Genomic DNA, 17900 nt, shown 5'->3' with positions numbered 1-17900 from the left:
TGGGTCGTAGGGAAGCTCCATGTTTAGCAGTTTGAGGAACTTCCAAACAGTTTTCCATAGTGGTTGTACTAGTTTGCATTCCCACCAGCAGTGCAGGAGACTTCCTTTTTCTCCACATCCTCGCTAACATTTGTTGTTGCTAGTTGGGCCTATATTTTTTAAAAGATTTATTTATTTATGCATTCAGAACCGGGTTACAGGCCAGAGGTATAGAGGATTCACCAGAGACAGAGTGGGGAGCAGAACAGGCTGATCAACAAAGTACACTGCTGAGGGGAGCAGTAGGCAGGCCAGGAGGGGTCTGCAACACCATGTGGGTCACCTCCAGGGCTGGGGATTGAATTCATGCTGAAGTAATTTTAGCTTCTTCGAGCTGTGCATTAACCCACTGTGCCACCAGGGAGGGTCTGCACCTGTATTTTTAAAGAGAATTTATTAGGCAATGATCATGTAAGTGACAACAAGTAATTTTGAGAGGTTGAAAGTAAATCTACTGTTTTTATCTGTCTTGTAAACATCTCTGCCTGTATTTCCTCTGGTAGGCCCCTACCATGAACTATATTACAAATATATCACAAATAGAAGAATGCCCTGCGTGGTGACTGTGGGGTGATACTGCCACCTAGTGGTTATTTTTCAGGTACTTGCACTAAAGCACCCAAAGTCACATCTCACTGGATTATAGTCTTGGAAGATGGAACCATGTGGATTGTCTTTCTTTCTATAGCAAGTTATGTGTTCATGCTGAAATGAACATATTCTGAACCTAGCTAGGAACAGGACATTTCGCTTTCTGTCCATTTTACCTCCCTTTACCCTTAATGCGTCATGGCTCAAGTTTGCATGAAATCTGGTAACTGTAAAAACCCTGAGAGGACTCAAATTCCTGTTCCTATGATCACTTTATGAATATGGTTAAAAAAAAATGCAGCAGTCAAGTTGTCAGCAAAATTTCAGAAAAGATGCATAATTATTCTTCTAATTGTTGTATTCTACTGGCTGCTTACAGCACGTTGGATATTGTTCTAAGTGATTTCTGAGCATTTTCTCAGAAAATGCTTCAAAACAAGAAAATTATGGGCAGAGGATAAATAGAAAGGTGATACTTGAAATTTAACTATGTCTTTTTGGTTAAGAGTAAATAAAAGCAGTATTATTCAGATTTTAAAAATATCATATCTTCCTAATAAAAATTATTTTTAAAAATAGATTTTAGCAGATTTGGGCTCTCCCTGGTAGTGCAACAGATTAGGATGCAGCATGCAACACTGCAAGCTAGCTGCTCGCTGCCACTTCAGTATGAGTTTGATCCCTGCCCTGGAGGTGACCCACATGGCGCAACCGACCTCTCTTATCTTGACCACTGCTCACCACTCTGTCTCTGGCGAATCCTCTCACTGTCCTTGTACCTCTGGCCTGTACCCCAGTTCTGTATGCACAAATAAATAAATCTTAAAAAAAAAAATAGATTTTTTAGCAGATTTACTAGTCGTATAATTACTTGGAAAGCTGTAGTGCTTTAGCAGAATTATTACAACTAGTCTTTACAAGAAACAATGAATGAGTCAAATTTACAGATGAAAAAGATTCTATTTACTATATATATAATTGCCCTTGTCCAAAAACCAGACTTTAAGGAGGCTTAAATAGGGGTCATAGCAACTTTTTAAGTAATATACAGACATTGTTCAAGATCACAGATAGATTAGTCTCCCCAAAAGCTAGCTGCCTCCAAGCTTGATTTAATATTTTGCATGTTTTCTCGCCGCTGTTTGGTAAATATATTTGCTTCTCCTTTTTGCAGTCGACGTCTGACAGCTGATTTTTGTTGTTTTGTCAACTGACGTTTCACCTTCTGTTTCACCAGTTCCTGGAAAGATTTAATGAATTATTATCACTGATAACTAGCCATTCTGACAAGGCTATTTAATCAAACAAAGATTTACATACATTATATATCTTACTAGTACTTTTTTCAAATTTTTGTAAAGAACTTGAATTTAAATTCTAAATACTGACACTTCTGTATGAACAAGCAAACTAGTAGTTTTAAAATAGAAGAAATTAAATTCCTATAGGTATACAAGTTTAGCAAAAGTAAGCCAGTCACAATTCCTGGACTAACAGATAACTGCAGTGCCACCTAGTGTCTATCAAGGAAAACTGAAAAACAACAACAAAACAAGACAAAAAAACCAAAAACTGCTTGTCTGCTTTCTAGATGAAAGTAGGTACAGCTTTTGCAGCTGGAAGTTATTTTTAAAAGCCTTTATCACTGTTAAAAATGAATTGCTAATTATCTTTTTTATATGCAGCTGCCATTTTTTTCATTACTATGTTAGATAAAAAGCACTAGGACAAATTTTTTATTGTCAAGTAAAGCTTTTTATTGTCAAGTAAACTTCTAAAAAGATGTTTTTTTAGCTTGCTTTTGATAATTCTAATGTTTAACTTGGTAAATAAACCCCAACTTAGTATATCCACAGGATATATATTTTAACTTACTGATAAACTATTAAAGGAGAAATAGGAAATTCAGGAAAAAAAACTAAGTTCCTTTTTCTTTTGAACTTACTTTCCATATAATTTTATTTTTCCTCTTTTCTACAATGAAAAGTTACTTTATTCTTTTAGTCATTTTAAGTTACCACTGAAAACTGGTTTCAATGGTATTCAACTTAATAACTTGAAATAGAAGGCAGAACCCCCAAATCGGCGGTTAAGTAATTTGATCTTTCTGTACACCCTACAAAAGGAAACAAACTGATTCTTGCTCCTGGGTGGCCAAGAGAGAAGGTGACTGGCAGAAAAGCTCCTTGGTTGGAGGTAGACTGTTTGATTATGCTGCCTAGAAAATGTTCCTTATGAAATTTGTTTATCATAGCTGCCAAATAACAATAAGATCTAAATTTTAAAAGTGCCCTATTTTCTCTTTCAAAATCTAACAACTAGCCAGCTACTGAAACTGATGCATTTTTCTCATTTTGGTCGTGAGCTACCTTTATGGGTAAGATATCTGGATCTCAATTTTTCCATTGCTAAAATGCATGTAGTAGACCATATGAAAATCGACAAAGTCACCCTTTACTCTAAATTTTTACTTTATCTTTCAAATTCACATGTTGCTTTTTCCTTGAAAGCTTGGATCATTGCACCTAAAGAGCAAACACTCTCCCCTCTATCACTACAACTATACATGCTGCAATCTTATACTATTTACATGTAGGGCTCACATGTATGAAGCTGTTTTGTATCAAGCAATGCTCATAGTGTCTTAAAGCTCAGTAATCTGTCCACAGTAATGCCTTAATAACATTTGGAAACTGTTGAATGAATAGTTACCGGAGGAATTGTTGAACAGCTTAACACACTGCCCATAGAGGTAACACTCAGAGTTCTTGTTCGACATTGATTAATATTTTCCATATTTTCTTCTTCTCTAAAATTAAAACAAAATTTACCTAGTTTTAATTTTTATGTTTGATTAATTTATATAATTTCATGATAGTAAAGCTTAAAAGATAAAATACTGCAGAGATAATTTATAAATTTCTGTGAAGGGAAAAGCAAAACTATACACAAATTTTACTTAACATATCAACAATTTTCATTGCTGAGAATTCTGATAGTCACTATCAAAATTTCAAAATGTCAGAGAGCTTTTTAGTAATTAAAATTTACTACTGCCCGACCATTCATTTCTTTCTCTGAACTACACAGATCTCCATATTTGCTCTATTTTGCACATAAAGTGCAGGACAGGTCTTTCACATCACTTGGGAAAAATTCCAGAATCAAAAAACTGCTCTTTTACCTGATAGGCCTGGATTCGTTTAGTGACAAGGCAATCAGATGAGGACATTCATCTTCATATTCTTCAGAGCCGGCAGGGATTCCTCCCTGACCTGTCTGATCATCTTGCCTGACATCATTTCCAGTTTTCTTTTTCTCCTCAGAAAATTCAGTTACAGAATTATTTTTTACCACCTGATCTTTTATTTCTTCTAAAGCTTGACTGAACCCAGTGACATCATTTCCAGTTTTCTTCTTCTCCTCGGAAAATTCAGTTACAGAATTATTTTTTACCACCTGATCTTTTATTTCTTCTAAAGCTTGATTGAATCCAGTCATTTTAAAGTTGTGTGCACCTGCACCCTCCTCTGGCAAATCATCTTCCTTAATTTGCTCAAGGTCTTCAGATGACATACAATAGCAGTCAGCAGAGAGATCTACACATTTTTGTTTACTTTCATTTTCTGATCTATAAACTTTTGCTTTTTGTGACATCGCTTCATCAGAAAATGAGGATTCAGATCCCTCCTCTGTTTCATTATTTTTATCATTTGGACCCTCTGGATGAAGAAGTTCATCATCTGCCTGCATTTCCTTTGTGTAACCACTGGCAGAAACCTCTATATCAAGGGAGTCCTCTCTCCTAGGAAAAAAAGAATGTCTAGAATTCAGAGAGTTTTGTAAAAATCCATCTGACAAGAACAGATACTAGAAGTCTGGTAAGTTATGATGTTCAAATGCATTTCATAGTTTATATCTTTTAAAGACGTTTCTCAGCCTAAAATGATTAAATTACTTCAGTATAGTAATGCAAAATTGCTAATCACTAATATACTAATTGTTATTAAAAAATAAAATAGCATGACTGTAAAAAGTTATATGCATTGGTAGGAAAGTTAGTGAAACTTCAACTGATATTGGACTTGGGGGGCTAGGATTTCTTCTTTTTAATTATGTAAATTATCTCAAGTCAACAAACAATCTTAAGTATATAAATGAGAAAACCTGGCAATAAGAATGCACATATTATCATGTTTTGTGGGCCAATTAAAGATAGCTTCTTTTCTAAATGAAGAAAAAGCAGTTGGTTTGTTCCTTACAAATGGGTTATTCACATAGCACCCAACATTGAATAAAGTCCTTGCATTTGTAGGAAATTAGGGATGTTCCTCTCTAAATTTAGAAATATTGTCTTACTGAACCAAGGCAAGTATTTTAACTTTCTTTTATGTGCTATACAGCAATGATAACAATGATTGTAATATGTCAAAAGTCATTATTTAAAAAATTTTAGAGAAAAGTTTGAACAAAAGGTATCTAGAGTTCTATCATTTTAACCAATGTAGAATACACACCTGATGTCACTAAAGGTTGGATAAAGCTCACTTTCATAGCTGAAACGTTTCATGAAGAAATCTCTAATGCACTTAACATCTCTGTCAAAATACCTGCAAAAGTAAAAATCATTTTTGATGTAGCCTTTGTTCATTAGCTAATGAGTGACAACACTTTATTTGTTATGATACTCCTTCATGAAAGAAAAAAGGACATTACTAAAATAGAGTAGAGAAAAAAGCAGACCAGTTGCCAGTGTGTTTTGAAAAGTTAAAATCAGAGAAACTAGCCAGGAATATAAGCTATCAAAATCATATAATTCTTATGGTTAAAAAACTCAAGATTTTCCCTTATTATTAACAGTATTATTCAAGCTAACTCATATCTCCCTGTAGAATAATACAGCTCAAACTTGGAAAATGTTTTTAATTCTAGTGTTTCCAGGATGTTCCTTCATGTCTATGCCACTCCATTTTAATAAAAATAGTGATTAGTCATCACACAAAGATATATTAACTCCCAAAATCCATGCATTAATCAATCATCACTGTTTTGTTGGAAATATTACTTAAGTTTATTTTTAAATGCCAATTCTCTGGAACAGGCATAGGTATTTTTTCAATGAAAATCAACAGAAAGAAGAGCTTCACTGAACACAAACTGATTTGTGTTTAAACTCTGAAGAATGAATATATTCTATTATGTAAGCAATAGCAACTACTATTTTAGGGAAAAGGGTAAAATTTTTGTATTATCTATTGGAACAGGACAAAAAAACACCCTTAATTTGAGTATCACCAATTGTATTATAGAAAAACAAATAAAGCCCAAGGTGTCATTTCTCAACTTGGTAAGCTAAAGATGATCTGGCTTCAGTTCGGAACCCTAACTTTCATTAGGGTCATCAAGGTAATAAATTCTGCTTGGCCAAGGGCTCTTGGATATACAGCAGAAAGAAACAGGAGGAAGGCAGAGAGGATGGGGCTAGGGTCCCCTCCACATCTCCACTCCTGATTCAGCCTCTGAATAAAGGTTTTCAAGGCTGAGAAAGTTTGAGTTTTGAAGTCTGTTAGATTACAAAAGTTACTGACCAAAAGACAATATTACAGATCTAAGAAAATTATAAATAAATAAAATGACTGCATCACATAAACACACCCAAAATTAGATTTAGTTTCAGCATCTACCATTCAGCATTGGGATGAGAAGTTGAAACCATCTGTGGAAAATCGATCATGGTGATGTGGTCATCTTTATCCACAATGAGATTGAATTCATTGAAATCTCCATGAATCAGTCCATGATTGGCAAGTTTGACTATTAGTTCCATAGCTTCATCATATACTGATGCAGGATCTTCAACATGGTGTACCTGACACCTGAAGGTATTTTAAGTATGAAATAAGCCATTTGTACTCAAATAACTTTAATGAAAGCTACTGTATGCGTAAAATTTCCATTTCTTGTCTTAACAGTTTTTTTCTTCATTCCCATTAGCATATAAGTATGGCATAAAAGTACCCACTCATCAAAAAGTCACACTTTACTTCATATTTTCACTACCATATCCTTTCTTGATATTTACAAACTCCCCTACATGTGCTTTTCTTCCCATTTCAAACAAGCTTCCATCATCTGTCCCAATGAAATAACTCCTGTTACTCCAAGCAATAATTTCTGTATTGCTAATCCAGTAGTCAATTTTATCCTTGCTGTACCTCATCTATCTTACTACTCCTATAAAAGTACTTCCATCACTTGATAACTGTTACATCAAGGCTTCAGTCCATCCTCTTTCTGCACTGATTACTTCTTCTCAGTATTTATGAAGAGTTCTTCATCTCCCAAACCTGTAAATTTTTGAGCTCCTTAAAGAGCAAACTTAGGGCCTTTTGAGAAATTCTTAGTGATCTGACCTGGACTCATAGGTTTAAACACTAACATACACACTGATTTCAGCATAGACTTCTTGAATTCCCAGGTATCTCAAACATCATGTCCCAAACCGAACTTCTGATATTGCCTTACCCTCTAATTCCTACTTGCTCATCCTGAGTCTAATTTCTGTAAATGGCAACTTTATCCCTGCAATTAATTCACTATTCAGGCTGAAATAGCTTGCTGTGATCATGGATTTCCCTTACTTCTAATCAATACAGGATACCAAACAAATCATATTAGCCCCATCAAAAAAACATATCCAAAATCTGACAACCTTTTATCATCTTCATGTTTAGCATTGTCTAAGCTACCTTCACATCTTGCACAGATTATTACATGAATCTACTAATTTATCTTCCTAATTCTGTTCTTGTCTCCTTTCAGTTTGTTCTCAATACAGCAACCAGAGTGATCCAATTGAAAAACTTAGTCAGACCGTATCTCTTCTCAGCTCAAAATTCTCAATGGCTTCTTATTTCAACCAAAATAAAATGTCTTTGTACAAATTATCTCTATAAATGGTAATTATATGAGAATATATAAGTGAATCAAATCAACATTATACACACAAAATCTATACATTTTAAATCAAATACATTAAAACTAAATAAGTATTAAAAAGTCCTTATAATGGTTTACAAACCCTAAATGACCTGGTTCCAGTTTCCTCTTTGATCTTATCACTTTAACTTTCTATTTCACTTACTTAGTTCCAGTGGTCTCCTCACTGTTCCGTGAGCATCTAGGTATACTTTTTTTTTTTTAAACATTTATTTATGTTGCATACAAGAACTGGGGTACAGGCCAGAGGTGTGGTGTTGAGAGGATTCACCAGAGACAGAGCGGGGAGTAGAACAGGCAGACTGACAAAGTATACCCCTGAGGGTGAGAAGCAGGCAGGTAGGAGAGGTCTGTTGTGTCATCTGTTGTGCCATGCGGGTCACTTCCCTGGTCCGGGATCAAACCTGTGCTGCAGTGGCTGTGGCTAGCTTCACAGTGCTGCTCTTTAACACACTGCACTACTAGGGACTTAGGCAATGCTATTCTTTCTGCCTGAAATGTTTTCTAAGGTGTACACATAATTTCGTCTCTCATTTCTTTTAGAGTTCTGCCAAAAAACCACCCGATCAGTGAGATCGTTTCTGACCTCTCTATCCCCACCTTGGAACTTCTATCTCCCTCTTTATTTTTATCCATAGCATTTGCTAGCCATCTGTCAAATATGCCTTTATTTAGCTATTTACTGCATGTCTTCTACCATCAGAGGACAGGAGCTTTGTTTTATTTACTACTGAGCTTAGAACAGTTCTTGGTGCACACTAGTCTATTAATGTTATCAAGTAACTCACAGAGATTACAAGGGCCATATTTCAGGAATGAAACAATTTGTAATTTATTTTTGAGTCAACTGCTTTATATCAATTTCTAATCTCACAGGACCAGTATGCCATTTACTAAAAATTATTTTTATATAAAAACAAAACCTAGACTTATTAAGGACCCATGTTTTCAAGAATAGAAAATACTTACAAAGGATAGCCATTAATGAGTTCCATGACCACTGCGTGGCGATTATAATCAATTGGCTTTGGAACTGGAAATTTTCTCTCATGCAGTGCCTAAAGTATAGGAAAACAAAACCAATGAAGAGGACATTAATTCTGGGGGACGAAAACCAAAAATGTGGCTGCCTACAACTAGAAAAAACCCACTACAAAATTTTAGTTAATACATGATTATTTACGTATGGCAAATTTATAAAATGAGCAGTACATAAAAATTTTTTAAACCAGTTAAATTACTTTCACTAGTCATTTACTGAACATTTGCTAAATATTATGCACAGTGTGAGGGTTACAAAAATTAGCTAATAAGTATCTGCCCTCAAAAAGCTATGGTTTCTTAGAATATTATTCTATTTTGTTTCTGTGATTTATTGGAGTGTGTGCCAAATGTTCAAATGGAAATAAACGGCAATTTACGAAAACCTCTGTGTTCTGGCATATTAGGAAATTAAACATAAAAAATCGGACTTTTTTTTATAGAGCACTGACTTTTTATTCAGACCACAGAATACTCCATAAATCTACTAATGGTACAAACTTACATACTGTAATAGTATGAGTCAAATGTTATTTCAGATCATCCATGAATCCACCTTTCCCCTTAACTTTTTCTATCCCATTCCTTACAAAATCCTGTTATTATGGCCTACAATAGCTATAAAAAATTGATTTCGGCCCAAACTACCATTTTAAGTTTTCAAAATGCTCTTCAATCTACTTTTCTAGCCCAAGTTCTACTAACATTAATAAGCACTCTGGAGTAGTTTTAGGATAGACACATTAGCGACTGTCACCTACACAAAGGTTTACATCTACATTCACACCTTTGCCTAACATGGCTTTTCTCTTGCACACTTACTGACTTCTCCTTGCACCCAAATCTTATGCACATTTCAAAACTCTACTTAACGCTCCCTCACTTCATGAAATCTCCTTCATCAACTTGTCTACTCTACAAAAGTTTCTCTAAACATTGATCTGATTTTTAAACTCCAACTTTAATATACAGGCTGCATTTCTTTGATATCTACTTCTTCACCACACTCTACTCTAGTGCTTTATAATATAGTGGTAAACACATGGCTGATTAATAGAATGAATTTTAAAAGGATGTCAACTCTACTTCTTATCTTCTTTAGGCAGAAATTGAACTTTTTTTAAAAGATTTTTTTCCTTCAGTATAAGCAATTTTGAACATTTCTCAGTAGCTTAACAGCCTATGACTGTAATTACTGTCATAGTGGTCTAGTCCTTGGAATAGGCGGATCTACTGAAATAATCTGTTGAGGGGAGCAGCAGGAGAGACAGGAGAAATCTGCTGTACCATGTGGATTAGCTCCTTGGCTGGAGATTGAACTTGTGCCAGAGTGGCTGCAACAGTTTCATAGTGCTGAGACTTAACCTTTTGTGCTACCAGGGAGGTCCCTTTATTCACTCTTAACAAAAAGATATTGATGCATTTAAGGAGCATACTTATATATAACCACAACCATTTCTATACTTCACATAAAATCCAGAAGGAAAAAAAAAACAACACAAATTAAAAAAAAGTGTAATGATCCCTATACCCAATTGTCTACTTATTGACTATCACAGGATAAAAACTATTAGTATAAGACATAAAATACATTATATGTATATCACTATCACTTATTTACATGTCTCAAAAATTCTTTTCCAGTGATTATTAAAAATTTAAGCATATGAATTAAAATAACCTACTTAAAGAGGTTAGCCACAGTAAAATTCCTTAGAAACTGGTCAACACTGAACAACTTTTAATAATTCAAATTCAAAAAGTGAAGGTAAGTCATAACAAATAAATCCTCTAGAGAGAAAAATAAGGCAACATTATTTTCAGCTTTAGTATTGCTGAAATTTGGTCATTACTAACGATATTTTACCATTTCTAACATTAAAATTTGTAAACTGACATTTCTCCTATTACGTGAAAGAAAAATATTAGTCAATTTACTTGAGACACTAAGGTTTCTACAGATGTCAATCATGTGGCATTTTTAATTAGAAATAGATATATATAGCTACATGCATTAAATAGATAATATATTCACACATACACATTTATGAGCCAATTACATCATCATTTCAGGTTACCTTATTAATATTATAAAATATATAGTGTCTTTATGCATTTATAACAATTTCAAATACCTTTATATAGACAAAATCACCAGAAAGTTAAATAAAAAAAAAACTCAATAAAGTTAAAGGTGACTATAAGGATTGGGGTTGGGGAGACATGGTAGCAACAGACTGATGTTTGTCAATATAGCTTCTCAGGTAAATACATTACTTGGTTAAAAACAAAATTAAAAAAAAAATACCTTCATATAGGCAAATTCTTTCATGGCAGAAAGACGAGATAAATAAAGCCAAGACATGTTATGCCTGTGTTTATGGTAGTCACGTTTGTTTTTCAGATTTCGAAAAGAGGTTCTTCCCAGTCTGTGAAGTTTTAATGCAAACTGCTGCCCTTCTTCATTTGCAACTATATAAATATCTAGAGTCAAAAGTTAAAAAAAAAAACTATCATTTTGTTCTATTAAGTTGAAACAATTCTAATTATTAATATCAAATTTTACCGTGACTAAATGCCAGGAATATTTAACATTCAGCAAAATTCTTTAATTATGATCCCAAAAGATGACACATACTCAGATTTACTATAAAAGCAAACAGTAATGCAATGTCTATAAGGTTATAGCTTCTAAAGATGTTCAATGCTCAAATCAACTTAATGGCAAAACACTTAATGTTTCTTAGAGTCCTACAAATGAGAAGTGATTTCCTAATATCTTAATTTTCAATAACACAAAAGTACACATCTTCAATTGCTATAATACTCAGAATATAATCTTAAAGTAAGCAGAATGGAGACTTCCCCAAAACTACACCAACTATGAAAAACAAGTTGCTATTTGCATGCTGGCATTCAGAACATATCTTAATTATTTATGAGAAATTTAAATTATTACATCTCTATCAAGAAATAGCCTCTGTCACGTAGGTAGGGTTATAAATTGGTCTCATCTTTGGAGAGAAATGTTGTAATAGCAATTTTTACTCTACTAATTCAATTTCTAAGAATATATTTATAAATGTATTTGTACATTTTCACAGAGACATTTGTAAAAGGTCGGTCATCACACAATTATACACACAAAAAACAGGAATAACTTAAATGTCCCTAACAAATGGGATTGGTAAAATTAAATACAGAACATCCGCATAATGTAATGCCTGAAAACTAAGAGAAAGACATACTTGTTGACACTGGGGATCCATCAAGTAGAAAACATCAAAGTGTAGAATAGCTAGTACTGTTTGTTTACCTGCCATTAAAATTTGTGACTATGTGACGTGTATATATATATATATATTTTTTTTTCTTAGTATATTATTTATTTGTATTTACATAAACTATTTCTAGAAGGCTATGTTAGATATCAATAAACAATGATAGTTGTGGGAAATAACAAAATACTGAAACCTGAGTTAGGAATAAGATTTACATTTTATTGTATTCATTTGTACTACTTCATATTTGACATGCAATGAAGCTCTTAAAAGTAAAAAAGCCATTATTTTTTAAATTACAAAATGTACACCAAAAAGTGAAGAGGCATCATCTCAGAAGTTGTTTAATTATCTCATTTTATTCACCTTCTTTTCTCTCTCTCTCTCTCTCTTTCTATAAATATATAGACATACAGACACATACTGCTATATCCAGCACTAACACATTTCTTTTTAAATATACACCATAATCTGGATATTAAACAAAAGAAATATAAACCATGTAAAGTACCAAAGTGGCTTCTTTGGGACAGGCTTCCAAATAAGACGTTACTTGTAATTTTAATTTTGCTTTCTCTCAATTATTTATGGTTTTTTTTTAATGATTTATTTACTTATTTATGCATACAAGATGGGGGTACAGGTCAGAGGTTTGGGGGTTGTGGTGGGGTGTGCATGAGAGGATTCATAATCTGAATTGTTTCCAACACATTTTTAGTTTTCTGGTCAATTAAAAAAAAAATGGAAAAGAGAAGATAAATGCTGTGTCAAGAAGAAATATAAACTAAGCCAAAGAAAATGTTGAATACAAGTACAGTTATCACTTACCAGATTCTTTGCCAACACCCATCTGGCTTCCAACAGATTCAACCACCTGTCTCGCAGAAAGTGTTTTCAAAGCTAGATAATCATAGCCTGCATTTGTTAATCGATAACCCTGGACAGCTAGACAAAATTAAAGGAGAAAGATCATATTTTAGTTACATTGTCCCAAGTCATATCAGTTCAAGTCATGAGAAGGATTTAAAGATGGAAAATCTTCATGGGAAAGATTAACCACTTCTACTTATTGTTAGCATTTCTTCCTATAATTTGTATTTCTTCTGTAAAGCAGTGTTACGTTAAGTGTGATACACATACTGATAGTCTATATGTTTGTTACTAGTCTGTGACAAGATATAGAACTAAAATGAAGTCTTTATGGTTAAGTCCAGAAATTTTTATATCAACTGGATCAAGTGATAGTGTACTTTCAACTTAATAATACAAATTTGTATATCAGTTTATTATTTTATGAAAGTATGCTTTCACGGCAAAGTTGAAAAAAAGAAACTCATATTCTTTTAGTGAATGCTTTGAAAAATAATTTTCTAGTGTTTTGTGACAGACTGTATTCCCCAAAAATGGCAGTGATAGTATCTCTATTCTACTTGTTCTTCTGCAATTAGAACTTGCTAATCTACTAGTAGGACTCAGAGACTATTTCCTCACACTTTTTGATCTGGATGAACAGTGTAACTGCTCTGACCAATACAACATGTAGTATGCTTTGTCAGTTCTAGGTGAAGTGTTTTCTAGTATGACAACTTCCATTATTGTGCCTTTTGGAACATATCTGGGGGAAGTTAGTTGTAGGAAAAATCACAAACGATACCTCAAATACTTACTTTTGGTACGCTCCCAAGCTATGAGCTTATGTTTCACTAATTCTCTTAAAACTTTATTACAGCCACCATGTTTAAGGCTGGCTATGGAAGTAACCAAACTGCAGGGAACTATTTCATGGTTCTTCATGCCCATTTCAACCTGAAATGAAAGGATCATTTTGTAATAGTCAAAATCAAAATTGCCAAAAACTCTGCAGTTTTCCAACCAATTCTGAGATATAATTATTACTTCCTCTGGACATATTTTAAATCAAATTTGATATATAATCACTGATATTCACACTCTCTCTGTCCACTAAACTATATGTACTTTAAGAGTAAAAATCTTGAGTGCCTAACATAGTTACTGATGTGGATATACTTGTCTTTAAAAGCTACATATATTTTATATATTTATAAAAATTATATTTAGTGAGGAAGTACCATATGTCTACACATTGTGGATGATAAGAAACATGTAAAAATACACTACTTCTGGACAATATACTATCTAATTGTGGAAATAAGGATTCACAAATCTAATTTTGTTAGAAGGTAAAAATGATGAGCTTAAGAAAGATTGGCTGTGAGCAGAACAAGAATACTTTTATATGAGGTATCAATTTCAAGTAAAAAGCACTTGCGATTTACTTTGAAAAATGCAGGAATACTGAAAAAGCAGACAAGGGAATGTCAGAGAAATATCTGAAAAAAAAAAAAAAATTGGCACTAGCACCTATGAAGAAAATAGAGAGCACAGGGGATCAGCAAGTATAGTGGTGCATCAGATGGGATGGCCTATAGACTTCGTGAAGGCTGGAAATACTTTCTTGTAGGTTATGGTCTTGAAAGAATAGACCAAGGAGTTTCAGACTTTAATCTGAGGAAACCAGGAAACACTCGAAGCCTGCAAGTTTATGCACAAGATTTGGCCCTCACCTTTTCCAGCGATACCTCCAAATATTCAGCCTCCTATTTTTCAGTCACAATGGCCTTCTGGAAAGGCCTACAAAAACTGCTCATGCCCCCCGGGTTTTTGCACTTCTACTGTTGTTTCACACAACAGCAGGCTTCTTCATTTAGACAGGCTTCTTCTCATTTAGCGCCTCATTAACTTCCTTCCTACCCAATGTTTCTGTTAGAAATATTTATTTTGTACTTACCAAGGCCAGAAATTTTAAAAAAGGCATTAAATATTTGGTTACAAAAGTAAACAGACAAGATTCTGGCACTCCGGCAGTCTACTGAAAACAGAATGTAAAATCAGCATTCGTGCCTAGGTCAGCATCATGCACTATTCTCCATTCCATTGTTTTCTATGTGTTCACAGCACTTATTATTTGATATAATCCTGCTTATTAGATAATGATCTGCCTCCCTTGTCTGCCGTGTATATGGTTGCATTGCCTAACACTGTCACTAAAAACGTCTACTTACGTTTACTGAATGACCCTAAAGAAATGCCCTGTGACTAGTCCCTGAGTGAGGAGCTCAAAGTTATCAACTATTTCCAGCATTCTTAAACCCTTCTGAACAGGACTGAAGGGTGGGGTTTGAGACGCTTCTCAGGTCACAGAGCTGCGAGTGTCGCTCTTAAGGCAAAAAAGTAGCAGAAAGAAAGAAATGTTATAAGAGGAACCCCTGCACTATGTGGGTGTAGGGAAAAGCCTCCAAAGAAAAGACTTTGATTTCGCATTATGTGGGTGTAGGGAAAAGCTTCCAAAGAAAAGACTTTGATTTCTTCTCCCCAACTCTCAATCTCGATCTCATTCCAGGCCGTAGAGAGCTCATTTCCCAGCAAACAGGAAGAGGACGCGGTGGGAAAAGGAATGGGGAAGGGGACAATCAGGGAGCTTCTTACCGCGGTCAGAACCCTGAAGTCATCCCGGCTCATGTAACGCAACTTGGCCACATTTACTTTCCCCATGGCGGCCACACCAGAGCCCAGAAGTCGCTTCCAACACAACCGGAAAGCGCGGGGCAGATCGGTACTTCGACCACTGAACTCGCCGGTCAGAGCGCGCATGCGCTATGCGCAAGCCAGCCAGGTCCTAAATAATAAACGGAAGTGCCTGACTTCCAGACACGTGAAAATAAAACGATTTCTGGGTATTATGAGGAATTTAGCATGGCACGAGGTAGGATTTTAAAAGTAATTATTCTGCCATGTGATTGAGTTGGCGGATTGAGAGTCTTCTCTACAATGTACTGTTTTGCTTTTCACCTCTGTCAGGGACTTACTGCCGCTTCTAACAGAAGGGAACTTAATGGGCGCAGCACGTTTTACCCCCAAACAGCAACTTCTCTTTAGACATTGCGGCTTGCAATAAGATACAGGGAAAATCAGCCTAAGCAAGATTCGGGACAGTGAAGGTCGTTAAAGGTAAAAACAAAAAAATTAAAAATCTGCAGCAATCACGAGGGCTCTCGTTCTAAATGCGTTCTAAATGCGCCTGCGCATTACTGGGGAGGCGTGGTTATAAAGGACTCTTCTTACGCGTACTCTGTAAAATTAGTCCTCGAGGCACCGTAATGCGCCTGCGTCCGTTGTGTGCTGGGGCGGGGGGGCGGGGGGCGGGTTTAGAAAGACGCGTGGTCTGTCTAGTTGGAGACTGCTTCTCCCGCGCAATTGCAGGGAAAATGAACTTTTTGATGATTAAGAGCAAAGTCCTGAGGTAGGTTATCGAAGCGTCAGCCACTGCTAAGGGGCTTTAGGAGAGCTATCCACACGGGCCCTAGACATCATTTTACAGCAACAAAAATGATAACTGGAGCAGAACCGCCCCGAAAAAGAGGGTGCGTATTCTACCATACTTCCCCTAAGTAATAGCAGCAGAGATAGCAAAACTTGTATAATAATCATTGTATTTATATCTTGTTTCATGAACTGTATTTTAAGTCTTTAAAAGGCAGTTATTTTGGTAAACGTTAAGTGTGGGTGCTGCACCTCCTCACAGAAGTTTGTGGTACATTTCATCCATGACCTAATTTCTCAGCACTGATGTTTAATCACTCTCTGGGTCCAGTTTCAGAACTTTCAGTAGAAGTGGAATTCAGTTTACAAAATTGCCTCTGTGACTTCTAACCCACCAGAGGGACTCCACTGACTGCTGGTTTCCCTCCTCTTCAAAGAATAGATTGCTTGGCCCAAAACAGAGTTAGACTTTTCATAAAGCATGCACCGGTGTTTCAAGATAGACAGTTGAAACTACCCTATCTCTCCTGCCAGTACTTTGGAATCTTGGAATTCAGAAAGCAGAATAACTCCCCATCTCTTATACACTACAAACTTTTGCTGCCTTTTTACTAGAGTGCAGTGAATCCTTGATCAAACATACTCAACTAATGGAAACCTCCATGAAAATGGAATATTTATTTCAATACCTTACAAAAAACAAAATATGAAAGTTTTTTTTTTTTTTTAAGATTTATTTATTTGTGCATACAGAGCTGGTGTACTGGCCAGAGGCTCAGGAGCAGTGAGAGGCTTCACCAGAGACAGTGGGGAACAGAACAGGCAGATCAAGGAAGTACATTGCTGAGGGGAGCAGCGGGCGGTCAGGAGAGGTCTGCCGCGCCATGTGGTCACCTCCCAGGCAGGCGGGAATCGAACTCATGGGGAAGTGGCTTAAGCTTCTCAGTGCTGCGCTTTAACCCGCTGCGCCACTAGGGAGGGCCCTGAAAGGTTTTTTGGAGCATGAATGGGAAGCAAGTCATTTAGATTTGTGCTCCTAATGCAACATATAAATTTACACTGCTAATATGTTATGGCACAACCTTGCTTTACTTCTCAGTTCTACTCCAGACAATTGTCACTAATTGACTGGATTTGGCTAGAATTGCTATCCTGGTTCTGGAGTTTTCTCTGAGGTTAATTATATTGAACCCAAAACATAATTTCACTCTCTTAAAAAATGCATTAATCTTAGTTAGACTGTTAAAAAGTATATTTTAAGTACTGCATAGTATTCTGTTCTAATTTGTGTTAGGATACTTAGTAATGAGTAAGCCAAAATAATGTATATAGTAATAGTCTCCATTCTCCGATTTACCATTTATCAACTATTTGGCCAGAATTTTCACTCACTCCTGATGAAATTCAATTCCAACACTTAAATCTTGGGGTGGAAGGAGAGGAACAAAATGTTATAGCCTAGCATGACATATATTCACAGAATTTATCACATCATTATTTTCCCTTGCAGACCCCAGCTTCCATCTCTCTCTCACACACATACAACACAAACACCCCTTGTCCTCAAAAGATGTAGAGATCTTGACTATCTACAGATTAAAGTTCACC

At 35.3% G+C, this 17900-nt stretch overlaps 1 protein-coding gene across 1 annotated transcript; it reads right to left on the bottom strand.

The window, feature by feature from the left end:
- Nucleotides 1–1451: 1451 nt before the first annotated feature.
- RIOK2 (RIO kinase 2) lies at nucleotides 1452–15596 on the bottom strand. The gene is made up of 10 exons (XM_012721711.1): nucleotides 15459–15596; nucleotides 13619–13757; nucleotides 12780–12896; nucleotides 10979–11154; nucleotides 8599–8687; nucleotides 6315–6506; nucleotides 5148–5240; nucleotides 3815–4435; nucleotides 3343–3439; nucleotides 1452–1870 (listed from the first exon to the last, which is right to left on the bottom strand). The coding sequence occupies exons 1-10, from the start codon at nucleotides 15522–15524 to the stop codon at nucleotides 1706–1708; spliced, it is 1755 nt and encodes a 584-aa protein (XP_012577165.1). The 5' UTR covers nucleotides 15525–15596; the 3' UTR covers nucleotides 1452–1705.
- Between the last annotated feature and the right edge of the window lie 2304 nt (nucleotides 15597–17900).

This window comes from Condylura cristata, unplaced genomic scaffold, assembly GCF_000260355.1.
Source record: "Condylura cristata isolate star-nosed mole 26May11 unplaced genomic scaffold, ConCri1.0 scaffold00007, whole genome shotgun sequence".
NCBI classification, from domain to species: Eukaryota; Metazoa; Chordata; class Mammalia; order Eulipotyphla; family Talpidae; genus Condylura; species Condylura cristata.
This window is presented reverse-complemented; position numbering and strand designations above follow the sequence as displayed.

Bases quoted from the DNA above. Each gene is read 5' to 3' on its own strand.
- RIOK2 (XM_012721711.1), bottom strand. From the start codon at position 15,524: ATGGGGAAAGTAAATGTGGCCAAGTTGCGTTACATGAGCCGGGATGAC. The intron at 13,758-15,458 runs GTAAGAAGCTCC...CTTTCATTTCAG, and splicing joins ACTTCAGGGTTCTGACCGCG to GTTGAAATGGGCATGAAGAA. The intron at 3,440-3,814 runs GTAAAAGAGCAG...TTTTAATTTTAG, and splicing joins AACGAATCCAGGCCTATCAG to AGAAGAAGAAAATATGGAAA.